The sequence below is a fragment of the Galleria mellonella genome, unplaced genomic scaffold, assembly GCF_026898425.1.
Source record: "Galleria mellonella isolate WM207_F2 unplaced genomic scaffold, CSIRO_AGI_GalMel_v1 utg537, whole genome shotgun sequence".
In the NCBI taxonomy this organism is placed as follows: domain Eukaryota; kingdom Metazoa; phylum Arthropoda; class Insecta; order Lepidoptera; family Pyralidae; genus Galleria; species Galleria mellonella.
In genome coordinates, this window is record NW_026442112.1 from 4,594,020 (window position 1) to 4,617,622 (window position 23,603).

The 23,603-nt window shown below is 34.6% G+C and overlaps 1 protein-coding gene across 1 annotated transcript; it reads left to right on the plus strand.

Annotated features, from left to right (window-relative positions):
* The first annotated feature begins 46 nt into the window (after positions 1–46).
* LOC113512258 (uncharacterized protein CG5902) lies at positions 47–23,031 on the plus strand. Its single transcript, XM_052898686.1, has 4 exons — positions 47–364; positions 1,200–1,285; positions 13,000–13,230; positions 14,057–23,031. The coding sequence occupies exons 1-4, from the start codon at positions 171–173 to the stop codon at positions 14,209–14,211; spliced, it is 666 nt and encodes a 221-aa protein (XP_052754646.1). The 5' UTR covers positions 47–170; the 3' UTR covers positions 14,212–23,031.
* The last annotated feature ends 572 nt before the right edge of the window (positions 23,032–23,603 follow it).

A 23,603-nucleotide genomic window follows, 5' to 3' on the forward strand; every position in this document is an offset into this window, starting at 1 on the left:
CCTTCAAAATACATCACTACCTGTCAAATGGAAATTGAAAAGACAGAAATTATTTTTAATCTGTAGGAAACCCCCATTGAAGAGAAGTGTGTTTGGTTTCGTTTACTTTTGTGAATTGTGAGATTGCTTTGTTTCCTAAACCTTAATATTTATATACAATACCAACCAAGATGTCTTCAGTATGTTGTGGAACCAAAAAGCAAAAATTGAATAACTCTTACAGTAACAGTATAGATCGACCTTTGAATGGTTACCAAGAGTCTGTAGCTATACCCGATATGTGTTACTTTTGTTTCGATGTTTTATATTGTCAACTGCATAGTATGGATCCTCCACAGACGCCAAATTTCACTAACGAAGCCTAGTAAGTAGTTAAAGTATATCTTTTTTTGGGTATCATATAACTATGAACTCATGTAAGAGTTGGTAGAATGCTTTGTCTAACTACCATCAATTCTTTTGTCTATATTAAGGTCATTGAAAATATCAGTATCAGTCTAAAATTAGTGTCCTAAAAACAATATTTCTCATATTAGTACTTACAAGTTAAGCTAAATACATCATGGCTTTCACTTAATTCATTTGCATAGTCTTATTTGCATTCTATTATGTAGTTAAGACCCACTCGTCGGTAGCTGTGTTACTGTACCCACACACATACAACTATTATTGGTCAATGTGGTCAAATGCATATAAAAAGATGCAGTGTCATCTGCTTATATTAAAGGAAAACTATTTGTATCTATATATTTTAATTAATATTATATTTTTATTGCTATCTATAGACCAACTCTTTGGTTTTCATATGAAAATATTAATAATAACACACACACAGTGTAAAGAATATATACACATACATACTTTATCATACACTAAGGACCTTCCATGCCCCCTCCATACCTCTTCCTTTGTTTGAAGTCTGATTTGAATATTGTATGATCATTTGAAATAGTAACATGTCGGATAACTTACTAACACACACATCTGCACTTAATAAAATGTCATTAAAGATATTTTTTAAATGCAATAATTTATTATAATTTTTTACATTACAAATAGTTACTATGCTAGGACATAGGAACATTTATATTAATATTTTACTATTTGATTGAGAAACCCTACACAGTTGTTTCTCTTAATTTTAATATAATCCTATAAAAAATTATAAGAGTAATATTTTATTCTTACAATTTTTTCAGTCCCTTGTTTGTGACATGGAAAATTGGGAAGGAGCATCGTCTTCGAGGTTGCATCGGAACCTTCAATGCAATGCATTTGCACTCGGGTAACTTACATCAGATTTATATTGGTATTTTTTTATTAAACATTGTCTTAATTGTAAAATTTCAACATATAATCATGGTGGAGTAAAGTTGTCTCTATGCTATGTTAAGCCCAAAACTCATTTAGATTTCCAAGGAAATAAAAAAGTAGAGCGAAAAGATTTTACTATTAATAAAAAACTTGACCATTCACCACAAGTGCTTGTCATATTAACCATATGTCTGTGCATATTAAACACATGCTAAACTTCTTTGATAATGTCACACATAGCATAGAATAAAATACAATATTGTATTTTTTTTAATAAAAAAAAAAAACTAGAAAGCTATATTTAGTGACATATAGTTTTCTACTTTTATTTGACATAATGAAAATATTAATAAAAAACAAAACCTTGAATTAGTGATCACACAAAATTATATTGATGCTATTTGGCCCTTGCCTATTGGTATGATATAAAAAAAAAATTGTTTAAAATTAAAATACAACAGTACACTAGTTCAATATCCCTGAAAAAAGAAGATAATTAAGATCAGAGTGAATGAAATAGTGTTACTCTGACTATTTTAAATTATCTGTTTCTTGTGGCTTCACCCATGTAAATCAGTACATATCCTGTGTATTAAAATAGGATATGACCAACCCATGTACCAAATTTCTTTCAAGCCATTTCAGACACTTTACAGCGTATATGTTTACAATCTTTTGCATTTATAATATTATATATTGTTGTTTATAACAGGGCTGTCCAAACTAGATAAGATCTACGGCCAATAAAAGTAATTAAATTCTTTGGGGGCCGCAAAATATTTGTAAAAACAAAATGAAATGCATAATATCATTCTTTTGTTATTGTATTACTTTTTCAATATTTATCTTTACAATTCTGTCAAAATCAACATCAATAATGGTAGTAGCTAGAAAAGATTTGGCGGGCCGCATCTATACAAGCTGAGGGCCGCATGTGGCCCACGGGCCATGGTTTCAACAGCTCTGATTTATAACATTGTAAAATTTTTACTTTACTTATATATTTATTTTATAATTTGATTTTGGTATACAGTATATTAAATAATGAATTCCATTCCTTAAAACTAATGTAGTTATTCATTAGTAAAAAATGGTTGCAAAAAAAATCTTTTTCATAGATTTTCTATTTACACTTATTTATACTTTTCTTTTATATTTTCTTTTACAGTTTAGAATGGCAAACAAGCTGACTGTTATTTATGATATTGTGAAAAACTAAAAAATAAATTAAAATTCTTGAAAAAAAAACCTGTATATGTAACAATGGCACTACATAGTACATGTTATGTACATACCTATTATTATTACTTATTCATTTATAAATTATTCTAAAAAAAAAATATTTTGAAACCCCGTAATGAATACTAACACTAAAGAAATTGATTTCGTTAATTGACATACTGTATAATATTGAATAAAGGTAAGTAAGATACATTTATCATTTAAAACCTGTTTGTTTAACATAGTCTATATAATTTTTTTGTGCAACTAATAGTCATGGTATTCATTCCCTTTCCCACCATATCATTCTTTACATTATACATCCATTAAAAAAAAAAAACACATACATCAATAGACTACGAGATATTTTATAGTTGCACTATATTCATAGACCATGTTGTCTCTGTGTTCGCTCAAAATGGCGTGCTCACATGTCATGCTATAATGAAAAAAAAAGTGAACATTGAAATTGTTTGAATTTAGAATGTGAAATTGCTGGTCTAATAGTACATCCATCCTTTATTTAAATTCTTCTACTCATATGAATTTTAACATCCATACAATAAGTACATCCATTCTCTTAATATTCAATCCTGTTATAGTTGTAATATAATATTATACTTCGCGCTTCGTCCGAAGAGATTATTATTCGTAGAATATAAACAACATGTAGTAACGCACAAGTGACACCGCCCCTGCACTATTGTTGAGAGAGGGATTCCCCCTTTTTCCTTTTTCTTTTTATTCCCCGGTAGGTACATAGTCTACTTAGCCCGTTCATTTCATTTCCTGTTCATTCGCAATTTAGTGCTTCACCGCTCCGCACATAATACATCGCGTTGTCGTGTTAATAAAAAAAAAAAAAAAAAGATGCCAAAAAGGAATAGTAGTGATCTCAACGACCCAACATTCAACATTACATAGTGTCGTTGTAGACCAGGTATTTATTTTCAAAACTATATCTATACACAAAAGTAATTTTTGTCTCCAGAAGAATGCAATCGAGATAGTCATATGGGCTATATCACCGCATTCAAACGAAATGGTTGACGTGCAATTCAGCGGGAATTGTACACAACAGCCGTGTTTCGATAACTTTCGTTATCGCATTTCCAAATAACACCCATAAAAGGATATAATAAATATAAATATAGAATTTCATTTTTAATAAAATATTTTTAAATAAATTATTGGCAATATATATATATATATACGAGGTCTGTCCGGAAAGTTCGTATAAAAGTGTTCTGGAATGCGAGAAAGAGGAGTGGGGAGGCCAGGTAAGCGCAGGACCCCTTCCTTATGTCCCTAACAATGCTTCAGTTCTGGTCTGACCGCCGTGCGGTGCGAACTGGCTTGTCACGCCATCTGTGAAGTTACCTCTTAACGAAACCCCGTCGGCATGGAGCCCGCTTCCGTTGAAGAGCAGCGCGTCGTAATCAAGTTTCTCTCGAAACTCGGCAAGAATGGCCGTGAAATTTTTGCCGATCTCAGAACAGTTTATGGGGATGATGCTGTGAAGGAACCAACCGTCCACAAGTGGCTAAAAAGATTCAGAGAGGGCCGAGAAAGAGTTCGATGTTCGGGGGATTGTCCATCAAGAATTCGTCCCTCCAGGCCAGACAGTTGATGGAAAATTCTACGTCGATGTGCTCAGACGCCTCAAAGCTCGTGTGGCACGAGTTCGTCCAGAATTGGCGCGAGAGGGGCGTTGGATTCTTCACCACGACAATGCCCCTGCCCACACCTCTCTTGTTGTCCGTGAGTTTTTGAGTAAAAATTCCATTACGGTGACCGAACACCCCCTATTCGCCGGATTTGGCCCCGTGTGACTTCTTCTTGTTCCCAAAAACCAAATTGGTACTTCGGGGGCGGCATTTGGGGGACATAAATGAGATAAAAAAAGCTACGACGGGGCAGCTGAGAAACCTACAACCAGAGGACTTTCAAGGAGCCTTCTCACAGTGGAAACGGCGTTGGCACAAGTGCATTATGTCACAGGGGGAGTACTTTGAAGGGGATAAAATTGATTTACCTGAATAATTGTAAAATAAAATTTTTAAAAAACTTTTATACGTACTTTCCGGACAAACCTCGTATATATATATATATATAAAAGAGAAGTCGTTACTTTTGATTTCAGTTATAGAGAATATTTGATTATAGGGGTGTATTGTATAAACAATAATACTTATTGGAGACAAAAAATATTAGGTTTTAACGTATCTACGTTAACAATGTTAGTATGTACCCAGAGCCGTTATCAGGACGAACTCGACACATACTATACTTTTTTTTATACAATTGCATAAATTTATGCATATACACATCATATATTTATATATTATATGATGCATATGTCAGAGACGCCTTAATTAATAGCGGAATCAGTAGACTGGTTAATAGATCCTCCTGAGGAAGAGATACTAGAACCAGAGACTGTAAAACTTCCATCAGACGATGTAGATGTGATTCACGATGCGTTAACGTATCCAGACGGTAGGGAGTCTGTAGTAAAAAATAATCCGATTACGGATCAAGACGCTGGTCAAAACTGTCCAGGCCCGTCAAATGTGGAGCCTCAGTAGCTAGATACTGAGACTTTAGAAATTCTTGGAGTCGATCCAACGTGTACTAATAATTATGGTAGCGATGTCCATAAAGAATTGCCATTGCGATTTCAACACATCGCCCAAGAAGGAATTAGTAAAGAGCTTAAAAAATAATTAGTAAATAAATACCCACTACCAGCTAACTGCTTACTTGTAGTGCTCCCACAATAAATCCCGAGATAAAAAGCAGAGCTTCCAGAACTAGCTACTACGCGTGATAAAGGTATTAAGATAAAAAAGAAACCAATGACTTCAGCCATATCTTGTTTAGGTCAAGCTATTTCAACATAGCTTAATTGTAATCAAAAAGATAAAGAACTTTTACAAAAACTGATGGATCTCAGCCGTCTAATGTGTGACATACAGCATAGCGACTCCATGACTAGACGACACTTCATTCTAAGTGTTTTAAAGAAGGATATGAAGGAATATATTACAAACACAAAAGTTGATACCTTCTTATTTGGCTATAAATTGGCTGAAACAATAAAATCGACCGAAGCTGTTAACAAATCAGACATAGACCTAAAGGTGGTTTCTGATGATACCAAAAACCTGCCAAGAAGAACCGACATTCTTCCTTCAAGGCCTTTAAACCGGAGAGCTCCAGCACCGGCACGCAAGCAGCCGGGCATGGGACCGAGATTCCGTCAGCCTGCCGCAACACAACATCCACGTCGTCGTTACTACGTACGTCGTTACTAGATACGTATATTCCAGTTAAGTATGCAGGTCGTTTAACACACTTTTATGATTAATGGTCTATTATCACAAATGTTCACTTGATCCTTTCATGGATTAGGGGTTACAAAATAATTTTTTCGTCACCTGTTTATCAAGAATCATACAGATTCAGAAAAATATCAATATATTGATGCAATTAATAATCTTCTACAAATTGACGCTGTTTCAGAGTGTATACCTTATAAGGGCGGTTTATATCTAATATTTTTAATATAATACAAAAACTTAATGGCAAAATGAGGCTCGTATTGAATCTCAAGAGATTAAATAAATTTATCCAGACGGATCATATACGAATAATATTTATTTACGAAGAATTAGAAGATTTACGAACTGCATTAAAATTAATATCAAAAGATTTCTATATGGCAACATTAGACCTTAAAGACGCTTATTTTTTAATAAACATTCATAATGAATCTAAAAAATATATCCGATTTATTTTTGACAATAAATTATATCAATTTAATGTTTTGCCATTTAGTTTAGCTACCGCACCTTACATTTTTATTAAATTAATGAAGCCGATTACTAGAATTTTAAAAACTGGCGATTTTTTATTTACCTTATACTTAGATAATTGGTTTTTATTGGGTAATTCTTATCAACAATGCTTGACAAATATTGAGATGACTTCCAAACTACTATCTTCCTCAGCTTTTACAATTAATCAGGATAAAAGTAACCTTGAGCCTTCATTATCTTGTAAATTTATGGGAATAGTTGTAGACTCACACAGTCTACAATTAAGCTTACCATTCGAAAATAGATTACGAATTCGATCTCAATCAGAAAGTTTTTGTCAATATGAACGTATTTTATTTAATCAGGGAATTTGCTCAACAGGTAGCTTTACTTGTGTCGGTTTGTCCAGCCATTGAGTATGGATGATTTTGCACTAAAGATTTGGAGCGTTCATAATTTCTTAATCTAAAAAATCATAACGATTATGAAAAGTATAGGAATATACCTAGTTCCGTATATTCTGACTTTCAATGGTGATTAAATAATATAGATAGCTCTGTGTATCATCGTATCAGAGATGATACGTATGCCATTGAAATTTACTCTGACGCCTCAACTACGGGGTGGAGGGCTAATTATGGTAATAGTATTGCTAGCGACCAATGGTCAGATGATGAACTAAAGCATCATATAAATTATCTGGAGCTTCTCGCTGCGTTTTCTGGCCTTAAAAGTTTTTGCCAGAGATTCACATAATTGCCAAATACTGTCAAATAATACAAATAGACAATACTACTGTAATATCTTACATTAATCGTATGGATGGCATTCAATTTCCTCATTTTACTCAAATAAGTAGAGAGATTTGGCAATGGTGTGAGAACAGAAGGCTCTTTATATTCGCTTCCTATATTAAGTCTACAGATGCTGAATCACGCAAATCCATCCAGATATAGAGTGGGAACTGGCTGATTGGGCCTTTCACCAGATGACAAAAAAAAAAAAAAAAATCAGAGGTTGATCGAATTACAAATCGCATAAACAAAAAATGTGAAATTATGTCACATGGCATAGGGATCCGGACGTAATTGCTATTAATTCATTCACAATCAATTGAGCAAAAGTTTTACTTTTATGCCTTTCCATCATTTGCAGTGATTCTTAAGACGCTTAGAAAGATCATTTCTGAAAAAGCTTGCGGTATAATTATTGTTCCTCTATGGCCTACACAACCGTGGTACCCACTATTCAGAAACCTCCTTGTCTCTGAATTAATAACTTTTTATCCTGCGGATAATGTTTTATTATTTAGTTCCAGTTATCAACGTGTAGGCTCAACGCTTACCTTGGTTACAGGAGTGTTATCAGGAAAGCATTATCCAGGAGAATTTTTCCACCAGCCTCTTTAGATATAATGTTAGCATCATTCTCTGATAGCTCAATTAGACAATATGATACTTGTTTAAAAAAGTGGTGGAATTTTTGTAAAAACAATTCAGTTTATTTTTATAAAGCTTCGATTCCTATCATAAATTCTTTTCTTACTCAGATATTCCATGACGGTTATCAATATGGAACATTAAATTCAATAAAGTTCGGCGTTATCCTTGCTTTTAGGTCCTATTTTATCAAAAGATGATAGTATAGAAAGATTTTTCAATGGAGTATATCGATTGAGACCTCCTCTTCCGAAGTATAACGCTACATGAGATACCAATGCTGTTTTAGATCATTTAAGCACATTGTGGCCTAATGAAGAATTATCATTAGATAAATTAACAAAGAGAACCATTACCTTAATAGCAATAACGATAGCTCATAGAATACAAACTCTATCCAAAATTGATATAAAAAATATAGAATTTTTCAATGACCATATAGTAATTAAAATTCCTGACTTCCTTAAAACGTCACGAAGAGGTTCTAAGCAACCGATTATTGTTCTTCCTTTCTTCTTAGAAAACTCTGCTATCAGTCCAGCAAAAACTTCAGATTGCCATTTAAATAGAACAATTCTTCTAAGGAATTCTGATAATCTTTTTAGTGGTGTCTGTCGACCTCACAAAGCGGTAGACAAACTATTAGCCGATGGGTGAAACTGACATTAGACGAATGTGGACTGGACGTACATATTTGTACTCTTTGCGCACAGCACGCGACATGCCGCCGCGTCCCGGGCACGCTCTCTAGGTGTCAGTGTAGATACAATACTTAAATGGAGCTGCTTCGGCTGGAATGCCAACTCCACTGCTTTCGCCAAATTTTACAGTAGGCCTATGATTAATACAGATAATTCGTCTTTTGCTAAGCCGATAATTAATAATAATCAAAAATAATTTTATGTTTATCGAATTGTGTGATGATTAAAAAAGATTATGTACTATTATAGATTAATAGTAGAATAACATAATGTCGATTAATTTTTAGTTCTATTTGTTCACTTTGTAATCCAATAAAACATACAATCATAAGTGTTTTCATTGATAATATTTTTTGGTTGGAACTCTCAAAGTCTACATGTTGTTTATATTCTACGAATAATAATCTCGAGGACGAAGCGCGAAGTATAATTAGTGATTAAACGAACTTACCCAAGTGAAGTTCTATCACAATTATACGAAGCGCTTCGTCCGAAGAGATTAGTACGTACTCCCTCCCAACCCAGTTTAATTATACCCATCAGAACTGTACCAAAAAATATTTCAATGGTCAAACATAAGTTTTAAATAATTTTTAACTCTGAACTTAATGAACAGGAAATGAAATGAACGGGCTAAGTAGACTATGTACCTACCGGGGAATAAAAAGAAAAAGGAAAAAGGGGGAATCCCTCTCTCAACAATAGTGCAGGGGCGGTGTCACTTGTGCGTTACTACATGTTGTTTATATTCTACGAATAATAATCTCTTCGGACGAAGCGCTTCGTATAATTGTGATAGAACTTCACTTGGGTAAGTTCGTTTAATCACTAAATATTATAGATTTGTCCTAAATAATATTTGTCATTTGGCAAACAATGACCTCTGCTAATTTTCATAAAATGTATTATTAGTAGGTATATTTTTAACGAGAGATATGCTCTTGAAAAAGGACTGTATATTTTACGAAATAATAAGACGGTCGCTGCTAGTGGTAGAGAAAAATATAATAACTGATTGGTGGCATTGTCAGATATCGAAAAACAAAATAAAAAATATAAAATTTAAAAATATACTCTAAAAAGGTGCGTTCTGCACACATATATATAGAAACAATATTTATTTAATTAAATAACTTTATTGACCAAAGAAAAATATGGTACAAAAGGCTGACTTAATACCAGTAACATTCTCTACCAGTCAACCTTTGGGATGAACAGTAAAACACGAACATGGTACTTTTTATTACGATAGAAAAAGATACCATAGTATTCTATATGCAGAATCCTTAAACTCTCTTTATTTAAACAAATTACTAAACACATGCATTACTGTCGATATTAACTATCAAAGTCCATGTTATTCATATATCAAGCCTATCATTTTACCATACTCTAATTGCCTTCGAATGTCGAAAGTTTCTAAGGAGCATTTTTTATACGTGACTGTGACGTGTCTTACTAGATTGCTTTATTTGTTCTCCGTAACATAAGACTTGATATCATTTACAAAAAATCCAAACATATGTTTAACATGTGTTTTTATAAACCCTTATGCTCAGTTCGAAATGCAATATCAACTAAAGAACAAGCAAGAAATTCAGGTGTTACTTTGTTTAATAAAAAAAATTACTATGTCTAGAGAAGTTCAATTTAATTCAATTCAATTATTTATTGCTATTTCATGTTGTAACAATATAGGTCTTAAGTTATTAAAAGTAAAGAATCGACATGAACCCTGGAAGGGCGCAGCGATCACATTAATAAATATTTCATAAAGTACATAACTACATTTTTACATTATACATATGTATAGTTGATTAACATAAATAAAACATTATTACATTGAAACAAATAGGTACAAATACAATTAAATTTTCTCATTGAAAAATTCCTGTAGTGTATAATGGGTGATTCTCTGTAAACTCGTAATCGGCTGTCCCGACTGTTTTTTTCAAAAAGTAATATAATTACTTTCATAAAAATCATTTCTAATAAAACTTTAACCCCAAAAATTTACGGGCCCATTGTTTTTAGAACCATAACTATTTTAATTTTTTTTCTAGAAGTGATTGAAGCTCTAAAAATACAGTCCCCTAGCTGTCCCCATCACTGTATTCCCGCCTAGAAACGAGATTTATGAAGAAGGTATTGAAACTACATACATTTGGCAGTTAATATAATAAGAAAAAATATATAATAAATATTATTTTCGTAAAACAAGGTCTCATTACGAATTCTATTATATTAGTAAACACTTGTAAACTTTGTCCCTAGAATTTCCATACAGTCCCCTGCCAAAAATTTTAATCCATATTAAAAAAAAAACTATAATATTTACAAAAGTTTTTTAGAGAGAAACGAAACGCAATTATTGTTAAATTGGCAACCTTGCCGAAAGTGGCAATGAGACACCATTTTGTTTAGCGTCAGAGCTTCATTTGTAAGGTGAATACGCGTTTGGTCCGCTACCACACACAGTCCTCTGGTAAGTAATATTATTTATATGTTAATTACTTTAATAATCGCTATATAGTTTATTGTTTTATTATTTATGTCTAAATTGATAGGCAGGTTCTTAAAAAACTATTTTACATCAGTTTTGTAAATATTGTGAAATCTAACCTAAATACACAGTCCCCTGGCAACAGTCCCCAGCCTGAAAATGCAGCAGGGGACTGTTTTAAACAACAGGGGACTGTGTATTTTGCATATTGGTTATTGTTTTTTATATTGTTGGTGTAAATTTATCCGCTAAGTATCATTGCTTTGCATTATTTTCCTTTATAAACTAATTTTATACAGGTCGATCAAACATACATGATATTTTGTTCTTAGGAACAAAGAAAAAAAAAATTCCCGAGGGGAACTACTATAAAAAAAGAAAGAAGCAGAGCGACTACGATACAAAAGAAGAAAAAAATATTCTGAAAAGAGATAACAAATAAGAGAAAAGGAGAAGTTGAAGTACCAAAAGAAGAAAGAAAAAGGTTTGTGAAAATTAGTAATGGTCATCTCGTGAGTACAGAGCTGCCTTAAAGAAGTGGAATGAATATTGTACTATATACCGAGCCTAAAAACTAAGACTGAAAAGCGTCACTAATAATTTTGTACGAGGAAATAACCGTTATAAGATCCAGAAGCAGATACTTTGTCTACAAGACCCGCCACTCTAGTTCAAGTTCAAATATCAAGCTCCAAGCCCAGCAGTTTCCAGTACTAGTCTACAACAAAGAAGAAAAGAAGTCTTAGAACAACAAAAGAAGTTTAACAGAGAAATAAATAAATAAATCGCACGTTTAGAAAAAAAAAACTTGTGAAGTACAAAAAAGATTAGCGAGATTTAGTAGTAAATACAAAAAGATCGTTGAAGGTACACCTAAGACAAAAATTTTGAAAATGTTAGCGGAGCCTGGTCAACATTGTTTGACGACGTCATTAGCAAGCAGTTGAAAAAAAATTATTTCACACTGTAACGTACCAAAGAGAGACAAATCTTAAAAAAAATTGTTACTCCAGAATTGTACAAAAGTACAGGTACTAGATAGCTAATGAAATAAAGTCGATGTCTAGACCTGGAAAAAAATCTAATCTCAATGGTTTAGATGTACCTGTAGCTAAACGATGTAAAATACCTGATAAAAACAAACTGATGACAGAAAGGATATAAAATGTGGATTTCTGAAATTCAAGATTTTAAGACTAAATGGAACCGACTGGTGACTAAATATTTGAAAAAAACATTTGGATGTCCAAGACAGCTCATAACACATTTACAGACAGATTTACACAAATTTTTGGATCACCAGCGAAATATTGTTCACCGATATAAAACAATGAATAATTTAAAGTCAAATCTACAAGATGATGAAGTTCTGATCCACGTAGATTTTAGCGAGAATTATAGCACTAAATACGCAAAAGAGATACAGAACTTTCATTTCGATGGATCTCGAGCACAATTGAGCCTGCATACCTTAGTGGTTTACCTACGAAATTCCATTCTTTCTTTTTGCACAGTCTCCGAGAACATAGCCCATTCATCTGCTGCTCTTTGGACACATCTACCACCAATTTTCAATACTCTTCCATGTGGCATCGAACGAGGGCGTTTCTTGAGCGATGGCCCTGTAACAGTCCCCTGATACCTCATACAGTCCCCTGTCATGATTTTTTGAAAAATCGTTAATAACTCAGAAAATACGTATAAATTCAGTGGGCCTCCTTATCTAACTAAAATAATAGTTAATTTTCTTCGAAATACGACACGGTTTTTTGGCAAATGGCAAAAATAATTGTCAGGACAGCATTTGTATGGGACCTGTACGAGCTTACAGAGAAATACCCTAATAACTTTTTTAAATTAAATATTTTTTAGAGCTATTTTAAACTTTTCGAATCATCCTCACTTTTTAAGTTCATTGGTTTATTTTATTGACATTGCGTAAGGGCCTGAATGGAATAATTGTAGCTTTTAATTAACTCGACGACTTTATTACTCTTCAGGTTTACGCGAATACGCGATAACCAGCGCGTTGAAGGACTCACGCTTCGCCCCGATAACCAGGGAGGAGGTGCCCCGGCTGACGGTGTCGGTGTCCATCTTGCAGCACTTCGAGGAGGCCGAGCACTACCTCGATTGGAAGCTGGGCAAGCACGGAATACGTATAGAGTTTATAAGTGAACGCGGCACCAAGCGGACCGCCACGTATTTACCTCAAGTTGCTACTGAACAAGGTGACAATAATATGCCAAATAAATACTTCACACACATATATTTCTAGTTTTAAGTGTGATAAAGTTACAGGTGATCTCATAAAGGCAACAAAACTGGTCACTCTTCACGTTGGAATGATAGGTTGCTCAAACTCAAACATACCAGAGGGAGACTTTGTACAAAAGTCGATTACTTGGGTACCTCTGTCCCATTCGTGTTTCAACCGTGAAGCAGTTGTGTTTTTATGGCTGTGTTTCGATTTGAAGGGTGGGATATGGCGTGAATTTACAGGGTACAGAGGAATAACACCTGAGTCCTCAGGAATGGCAACACATGGGGTGTATCATGGGCGAAACAATATACTCTGTTATGTCCATGGTACTGCTCATGTACATGCTCAGGCGACGGTTACCACTTTCTATCAGGTGGGCCGTCAGCTTGTTTGCCATTCTAACTTGTATAAAAAAGAATAATTACAGGTGTTTACCACTCACTGTAAAATTTCTCTAGCTTTCTATTCTTAATTGATGATAATGGAATGGTAACCCCGCCTGCGCTAACGGTATACGCTGGTGAGGCACCAGTGAGGGATGATAGGTGAGGATGAAAATGCAGGTCAGTTAGCCCATTGTGACAAATTCAACAATAAATTAATCACGATAGTTTCCGGGGAAACCGCATGGAGGTCGTCCTGATAGTATCCTATTGCTAACAGTGGGGTTGTTAAACCCAATTACTAACAATCCCTTCTCCCCCCCTTCCCCTTAGTTTAGGTTGCCTAGCTCTCGTGTCATGAAAATAATGTATTAAATATAGTTGTACTGACATTTAGGTTGTATTTGTCAGGTTGGGACCAAATCCAAACAATCGACTCGCTACTCAGAAAGGGCGGGTACAAGGCGGTGATCACCGCGGAGCTGCGCAGGAGCATCAAGCTGACCCGCTACCAGTCGGAGGAGATCTCCGCGTCGTACAACGAGTACATCAGCCAGCGCTGCTAGCACCCCGCGCGGCGCCACCTCGCCCGGCCGCGGCTAGTGTACGAACCGATACCATATACTTGTAGGAACGCGCATCGCACGGACAGCGCGCGGAGTGCTTATAAATACTGTGCTAGTTGTAACTTAGCTACTAAGCGTACACATACTGCCCGGGCCGATTGTACGGGTGGGCAGCGTACACGCGCGGCCAGCCACGCCACCACGGTGAAACGTCAAAGTTATGCTCAAAGTGACTCCTCGACCGCGCCCGACGACGACAGATCGTGTCTCATTAAAATCATATAACGGCCCTTCCACACGTCCGTTACTCACGGTCCGTTATTAATGACGGATCGTCAGTAACGGATAAACGTTCACGTGCAAAACCGAATCGTGATTTAATACGATCCGTCAAGTCCATCATTCATGGATAATAGAGACAAATAGACGTTAAGGAAACAATACAGATATATCTGTCACGCCTGTCTCCCATTAGGGTAGGCAGAAACAATGGAACGCCAAATGCTTCGATTCAAACGAACCTCCTTCGCTTCTTCCACATTCATCAATCTTTTCATACACGCTCGCCGGTTACGGGTACTTTTAATTTGGCCCTTCTTTACCGTGTCACCTATTTGGTCGACATACGTCCTTAATACATGATGCTCAGAAATCTCATCTCTACGGCGTCCATTCGGAAACCATAATCAGAAAGTTAAATCAAATCGTGACGTTTTATCGAGACGGATCGTTGTCGATGACATGTAAATAGAATAAATAAAAATAACGATACGTTATAGGTGTTATAACAAATTCTCTAATCGTATAACTCACGATTCGTTATGTGAACGAAGCCACCACTGCGGGGGCGCATCCACTGCCAATTACATTCCTTCGAGGAGATGACTACGGTGCCATCGAAATAACGAAACACGAAAACTTATGAATACATAATAGTGTTATGTCATGTATACAGAGTGATCTGATATTTTTAATAAACATTTAATTTCGTGTTCAACATTCAATTATGTAGCTGAAATCGAGTTTCGAGCGTTCGACAGTGTACTTTGAACAAAATTTTGATTTTGCCTTTGTATTTAAGTTTGCGTATGACACATTGGGTATGTCCCAGGCCAGCGATACCTTTCATGTAAAAATATCAAGTGGCATTTTGGTACCTAGCTGTTGAACTCGCTGTGAAGTACAGACACGTACTTTCTGAGGGTTGAAACGTTCAAACATGGTCGGACGTCTCGAGGGAGCACTAAAACTGTAATAATGGGCAGCCATTTGCTTAATGGAAAATGACTTGTATACCCAAATAAGAAGGGTACATATTTCTTTATTTGATTTATAATTATTTACAATTTTTGTACTTAATTTATCAAAATTGACACGCGGTGCCATTGTCTTTGGTCGATCGCACGTATTTACTTTACTTGCTTCCTATGTGAGGCATGGTTATGCCCATAATTGCATCCATGGGACTTACTATCATAACTAACATTTTTTTCTAAAGAAATTGGTTTCTTAATAAACGGTATCCTCTTCAAGCCTATATCAAGAGCTAGGTACCTCGAAATGTGGATTTAGACTTTTTATGACTATTCGAGTGAATGCTCGTTCTTCCGTTGGTCTTCGGAATTTATTTAGTGTTAACATACTAAGAGCATTCTTTCTGACACTGCGGTGCATTCACAGACAAATTTATACTTGGTTTATCTCTTGTTCTTTTAGTCTAAATCCACAATAATATAACGTTTTTGGTGATTCGTGAGATAGTCATAAACAATATTTGCAATTCATGTCTCTAAGAAAATCCACAAATTTAACCCGACAAAAGGGGGGCGTTTGAAAAAAAGACCTTTATTTGAATCATTATAGAATTTATTTTCTGTTAACCCGTCGATTTTAATAAACACCTCACGCTGAGAGCGTATTATTGACACAGTTTCATCGGCGGATTATCTGAAATGAACTGTATTATGATTCGTTTAAAGCTGATTTTTTAACTCACCTGTTTATTATTGTTATGTAAGATTTCAGAATGTTTAGATGAAACTTGTTGCTAAATTCCTATTATTTTCTTTTTTTTTTTTTTATTGCATTTTGTGGTTTCTCATGAAAATTGTCAATTATATGAATTACAAATATGAATTGTTTACGAATCACTAAGTCGCCATTTTAGACCCTTCATTATGTACGTATGTAGCCCCGTTTTTCTATATTATTATTTCGCACACTGCTTGGTAAAGCGAAGGATTGCCTATGCTTCCATAAAACAAGCAATATACTTAGCATCATTGCTATTTATGTATCTATACTTGGCTCTAACTTAAAACTCTTTTCAATTTAATTCACTGTATCTCCAGGAAGTACAAGTGTTTATCTAAAGCTTGTTCAAAAAGTACCTAGTAAAAACAGCGTGTTTTCATTTATTAGTTTTCAATACCATGACAAATAGTCAAATGGTCTTATACTATGTATAGATATATGCTAAATATTGCTTGTCACAAATAATCATAATTTGCATATTATAAATTGCAACCCTATAATAATTAGGGTGCTTTGAACGCATCAATATTTTATAAGAATGTAAAGATCGTATTATTTTTTTTTTTTGCATAATGTCGGTTTACTGATTGAAAGAGAAAAATTCTAAAAAAAGAATATAAGGTCTAAATGAAACAAAAAAAAAAAAATTATATAATAATGTAAGGGTTCATTTGTTGTAGTTTTAAGGCATAGTTTACGTAATTTGTAAAAATTATCGTTATGTGATTCTAATTGAACGGTTAATGAGGATATTTGTTATGGAATTGCCTTCGTTAGCAGCTTTCCTTTACAAAATGAATAATAACGAGCGAGCAGTGATGAATTTTGTTCCACACACCAAGTTCAAGGTTAAGGTCAGCTGTGCAAACATTTTTTTTGATGGGTGAAAATGGTATGGTAGCCCCGCCTGCGCTGACGGGATTCGCTGGCGGAGCACCAGTGAAGGGCGATAGATGAGAATGAAAACAGGCCAGTTAGCCCATCATGATGAATTCATCAGGAATTAACCATGACAGTTTCCAGGGGAAACCGCGAGCAGGTCGACCTGGTTGGGTATATTGCTAGCAATGGGATTCTCAGTCTCCATTACTAACAATCCCTTTCCCCCCTGTGCAAACATATTAGGGAACAAAATTAATATTGAATGACGTAAGAGATAGAGTCCAGCTCGATCTAAAGTAAGCTTATCAACTAAAAGTTGGTAACGATATCTTTGGTAATTCCAATGTTGAATTAGCCCGTTTGTTTCAATGGACAAATGTCGGTACAGTCGGCATAATATTCTAGGCTGCATTTGTTTATCTGACATGATATTTCGTTCTTTTTTCGCTGTGTTTTATACATTTAACTGTCCCTGTTTTTCTTTTATATATTTCCTAGCTCATGTGTTAATTAAAAAATCTAAAATCAAACCCATTCTCATATATGATCACCTGTCTTACTAAACATAACTGTCTTTCAGTGTCTACATTTGTAGATTGGATTTCCAGATCTCTCGAGCCTTATTTGGTTTTTATTGCAAATTAATACAATTAATTAACCTTATTTAAAAGTGATAAATCTAAAAAAAATCACATAAATCGCATTTCACTACAGCCATCTTATAAATATCTGGAGATATCTTGTATTATAGTGAAGTGATAGCTTTAAAATTCTAGTTCACCCATTTCTTTTATAACGTACAATCGCAGATATTGGGGACACTGGACGTTTGTAAAACCAACTTTAAATTCCAATACATGGTGTTACCAATTCTGCGGGTTTCTCGCCCCTATGAGTTGGGAATAGTACTTTAAATAATGAAATATGATTCTATTATTATGTGGCCATTTTAAACACCCTAATAAAATACCTTCTGTTAAATCATTTTAATAATACACTGCAAGGAAAATTATTATCGGTCTGTGGACATTTGGAGCTTCTGTAGACTGCGTGTATAATATAGAAGGTATTGTAGACAGCTAGACAAACTTAAATATCATAGATATGTTGTATAAAGGAATTGTTGTGTATAGTTGTATCGAAAATTGTATATTGAATGGCATATAGTAATGCAGTGCAGACGTTATGACGTGTACAGCGAGGAAATCTAACAAAACAAGTAACCGAAACACGCTAATCACTAACACTTGTTACTTGACATGGACTAAGGCTACGCCACTCACAGTCTACGATTAATTGGCTAATAATTATGCTATTTGTTTTGTAAGGTTTTATCAATTCGAATACTGCTTTAGAGCTGTAGTGTTGGAGACACTTGTCAGTTGATATAAAATATATTTGAGATTTATTGGAACTTTGCGCAATTATTAAGTGTATATAAAATTTCTTGTATTTTTTTTTTATACAACTTAGAATGGCAAACAAGCTGACGGCCCACCTGATGGACAGTGGTAGCTGTCGACTATAGACATGAGCGTGTACCATGGCCATAACAGAGTATACTGTTTCGCCCATGATACCCCCCATGCGTTGCCATTCCTGAGGACTCAGGTGTTATTCCTCTGTACCCAGTAAATTCACTGCCATATCCCACCCTTCAAACCGAAACAGAGCCATGCAAACACAACTGCTTCACGGTTGAAGCAGGAATGGGACAGAGGTACCCAAGCAATCGACTTTTGTATAAAGTCACCCTCTGATGTTATATTACAAATATAGAGTAATAATGCTTGACAGATAGTAGCGGTAACTCGCAAGTAAATGCTACACCACAATATTACAGACAGCTGTTTTTAAATTGTCAATATTTGAATTTGAGACCACATGTCCATGGTACTGCTCATGTCTATAGGCGGCGGTTAACACTTTCCATCAGGTGGGCCGTCAGCTTGTTTGCCATTCTAAGTCGTATAAAAAAAAACCTCATTTTAATACTGCCTTATACAGGAGCGTATGGATAAGTTTAAATCAATTACAGTTGATTTTGCAATGTTTCAATATCTCCCAAATACTTACCTGTAGTGGCTATTAACCCTTAAGCTATAATACATATTAATAATGTACTAATGTACGAAACTAGCCAATGTAAAATAGAAACCGTCTCTGTATATCTGATGTTACGTGTAAATAAAGGCGTATATTTACAAGGGTTTACAGTATGCGTTCGATTTGGGAACTTAGGTGATCTGTATCTCAGACATGTTTTAAATGTACCAGATATTGCCTGTCAATGTTTGAACTAACTTTTAGCTAATCTCAGCATTGCTCGACTGGAGCTCTAGGGAGCAATAGGCAATAGGCAAATCCTTAGATCGGTCCCTATAAAAAAATGTAGTCGAAAGAGTGAAATATTTCCAAGCCATTTCCCCACACAGTTTCAGTGTATTTTTGCACTTATAACATGTCTGGGATGAATAAGAGGGTATAAAGTTATTTTGGCAATAGGCACTTGTATGTAGAAATTTCGAATTAATAATATCGTTGTTGAAATAGCAAAAAAAGAGCAGCGCAAACTGGATACGCATGGATGGCGTCGTATCTCTTTCATTTTAACGATGGGTATGCTTGGGTTTGTTCCTTGAATCTGTTCAACTTTGTCCATTTTATTCTATTGATGACAGTTCATATTATGTTTTAGAGACTTGCTTTTTAGTTATGTAATTGTTTTTAGTAATTAACTAATCGAACAATAATAATCATAATTTTTTTTTCTTATGACATGTCATGGAGTAAATAATAAAATGGATAAGGTATCTATGTCTGTGTTATTATGACCCCCCATTGGAAAACATGGACTTTTGTGTGATACCTTTTTTTTTTTTTAATTCTTACTTGAAGGATTCTACTTCTATTGATATAATAAGTAATGTAAAAAAAAGGAACAACAATAAATAATGGAGTAGTAATGAAATAGTACTTTTTTGTTAATGAATATGTCGAACGGAATGTTTCGAAGTGTTCTCTATGACATGGTCGACTATGTCGTGCTTATGTTACACGCGGTAACTTTAATTGTATGCGGTGCTTTGTTGGGAGTTTAATTTAGTTTGAAGTCAATGTTTTCTCGTGTTATTTTTTAGATTAAAATTGTGATTTTCTTTTGATGTGACCAAAAATCCTGACTACTTAAAAATTGTTTCAATGTGGATTTCAAAATGCCACAGGGGCGGGCGAGTCGTACACGCACTTATATTATGAGCATAGTTTTTTATGTCAATAAAAAATTACTAAATTAGTAGATTTTTGATGGCCCAGATAATTTCAGATTAAAAATCTTTGATTTAATTAAATACGCGAACATCTCGTTAAACATATCGTCATAAGAAAAAATCTTTTATATAGTAATCTTTACTTTTTATCACATTTCGATCTCTACCGAGAAGAAAATTGAGAAGTGCCCTTTATTAACAACAAAACAAAGATATCAACTAACACCTGAGTCCTCAGGAATGGTAACGCATGAAGGGTTTTATGGGCGAAACATGGGCGTCTATAGGTGACGGTTACCATTTTACATCAGGTGGGCCGTCAGCTTGTTTGCCATTCTAAGTTGTATAAAAAAAAAAAAACTAAGCACGTCTGTTTTCTCATCTTCACTCTGCCTCGGTTTCCGACAGTCGCGGGTTCGATTCCCGCACGATACAAACATTTATGAGTATGTCTGTTTGAATTGTTCTGAGCCTATTCTGTGTATTATGTATACATTCACCCCAAAAACTGTACCCACAATAAAATTTCTGTTTAGTTTAGAACGAGATTGCGTTATGCGACCTTAAACCAATAGCACTAGATCATTTGATAGCTATTTGTGTAGTCGCAAGTGGTTCCTAATTAAATTTATTGTTGTTGGAATATCCATTTCTGATTTATCTGTGCAATGTTAACTTTTACTTAAATCTTGGCAGAAATTAACAACAATTGTTGCAATATATTTAGTAGACAACTGTATCGCAACATTATTTAATTTTTTGTTACTGGCAACATCGTGCGTTTCTACCAAATGGATATTTAATGCTTTTAGATTGCATAAAACATTATAAATAACCAAAATACTCTCATTAAATACTCTAATTAAATAACTCCTAGAGTAATAAATTAACAGCTTACCTGATCGAAAGTGATAACTGTCGCCTATAGACATGACTAGCGCTACCCACGCGGACAGAATACTACGATAGTAACACTTTATCCGTTAACATTCCTAAGAAATAATAAATCGTGTTAATTAAGTTTTAATTTATATTAAGCATCTTGACGTCAGGCACGCGGCCAGTCGTAAAATTATCAGCCAAATATTTTTGTAATATGATTAAAAAATATATTACGTCGACCCCATATAATAAATGGGATAAGGGTAGGAAGATGATTGGGCATCTTGCGTTAAAATCACTACCACGTGTGTGCACGAGTTAATCCCGCCCCTCGTATTGTATGCTCTAAACTATGTGAATAGCGGATGTGAAATTACTTTTAATGTGATATTTTAACGAATTTAGAAATTGGTCCTGTCCAATCTCCATTCAAAGTCTCGTAGGTGACAGCTTTAGGCGAGTTTTCCTCATAGTCGGCATGAACATACACGCATATATATGTACTATCTATAAAAGAGAAACTATGTGCTTTTACAAAAGGACTTCACGAATTAGGGCTCCTTCACACGACACGGTAACCCGGCAAGATACGCGTCGCGTATCGTGTGAAAGAACCCTTATGGATTATCCAGAACTCCTACGCCTGCTCAGTTTGCGTGATACCTACATAAACGTTGCTGTTACTTTACGTAAAAAATATAATATTACATTAAGTTTACGTGTTCGACTCTCAGTCAATATGTTCAGTTTGCAATAATTTATCTAATTTAAGAGAGCGCAACCAATAAAAAAAGTATGACTTATTTTTATTGGATGTTATCATAGTTTCGGAAACTAGATACCATAGATGTATGGTTAATCTTCCTTTGTTTGGGTTTAATAATTAAAAAAAACTTGTAAATAAATTAAGTACTAACCATTTCCTATATTGAGCCTAATAAATGCTACCGCAATATCCATTTTAGTTTGTTTCTACACGAGAGCTGGTAGGATATTTAGGTGGATTACAAAGTTATGTTTCTAAATTACCAACATTAAATTAATCACATCGTATAAAGGAGGGCTATGTATTTTTTTTATCTCGCTCCTATTTCCTGTGTACTTGTAGAATACTCAAAATTTATTTCGCATCAACTTTTTTTTTTATTTAAAAGCATCTATCGACATTCAGAGGCCAGAGTTGTTTTTTTATAATCTTAAAACGAACATTTTATTTGCGAGGAAATTTATAATTATTTAATAGCAAACGGCTCTGACTCCCATTTTTTTTTTTGCATTCCCGCGATACTGTTCATGCATGTTCTTTTATGAAAAAGTTTTGGATGTATTTCCTTCAGCATCGTGTAGAAACATTAAAGGTTTTATATTACCCAAGCGACCATACCGTACAGGTTCTCTTGTTTTTGCAACATGGAAATCTAACAAACGAAATAATCACAAAAATTGGCTAAAATAATAATAATAAATACATATTGGCCAATTATTGTGACCCCAAATTATTATAATCATGTTTGGTCTGCTAAAAACATGTTTTGTCCTTTGATAGATTTCCCTACTGCAAGTATGTATTAAAGAAAAATACAAAATTTAAGTTTGGAACAATACAACATGTTATGGAGTGAGCAGGGGCAGTTTGCATGTGTTCAAACATAGGAAGTGTACTTTTCTGATGATAACAGTTGTGTGCATATAGTTTGTTGTCCGTTTTTGTAATTCGTAAATATTATAACTAATATAGGTTAATTGAACGATGTATAGTTTTATTTTTTTTCTCTTCCTATTTATGGTAAATGGCAAAAATGTATTTTGTCTACATATCCCTATGTCGTGTCCTACTAGTCATCTCTTATATAATTATATTCTATGGAACAAGCTGGTGAACAAAGCAATGCCCACTCGTTTGATTCATCTATTCACTCTGAAGGAGCTGCCATGGAGATCGTGATAAAATTGCTCTAACCTTACAGTACAGGGGGAAGGAGGGATTGTTAGCAATGGAGTTTGACAGCCCCATTGCTAGCAATATGCCCTATTAGGTCAACCTCCACGTGGTTCCCCATGGAAACCATCGTGAACAATTCTCGGTGAATTCGTCACGATGGGCTAACTGACCTGTTTCATCCTCACCTATCATTCTTCACTGGTGCCCCGCCGGTGTATGCCGATGGCGCGGGTGGGATTACCATTCTATTATCACCCATCAAAAAAAAACCTTACAGTAGGTATATACAATATATACAAGTAATATTTAAAGATTTACCATGTGGTGCCGGCATAGAATAGAAAAACCTCTTCCTTTCCCGTGGGTGTAGTAAGAGGCCACTA

Coding starts and splice junctions, on each gene's coding strand:
- LOC113512258 (XM_052898686.1), top strand. CDS start 171: ATGTCTTCAGTATGTTGTGGAACCAAAAAGCAAAAATTGAATAACTCT. Junction 365..1,199: donor AATTTCACTAACGAAGCCTA/GTAAGTAGTTAA, acceptor CAATTTTTTCAG/TCCCTTGTTTGTGACATGGA. Junction 1,286..12,999: donor TGCAATGCATTTGCACTCGG/GTAACTTACATC, acceptor ATTACTCTTCAG/GTTTACGCGAATACGCGATA.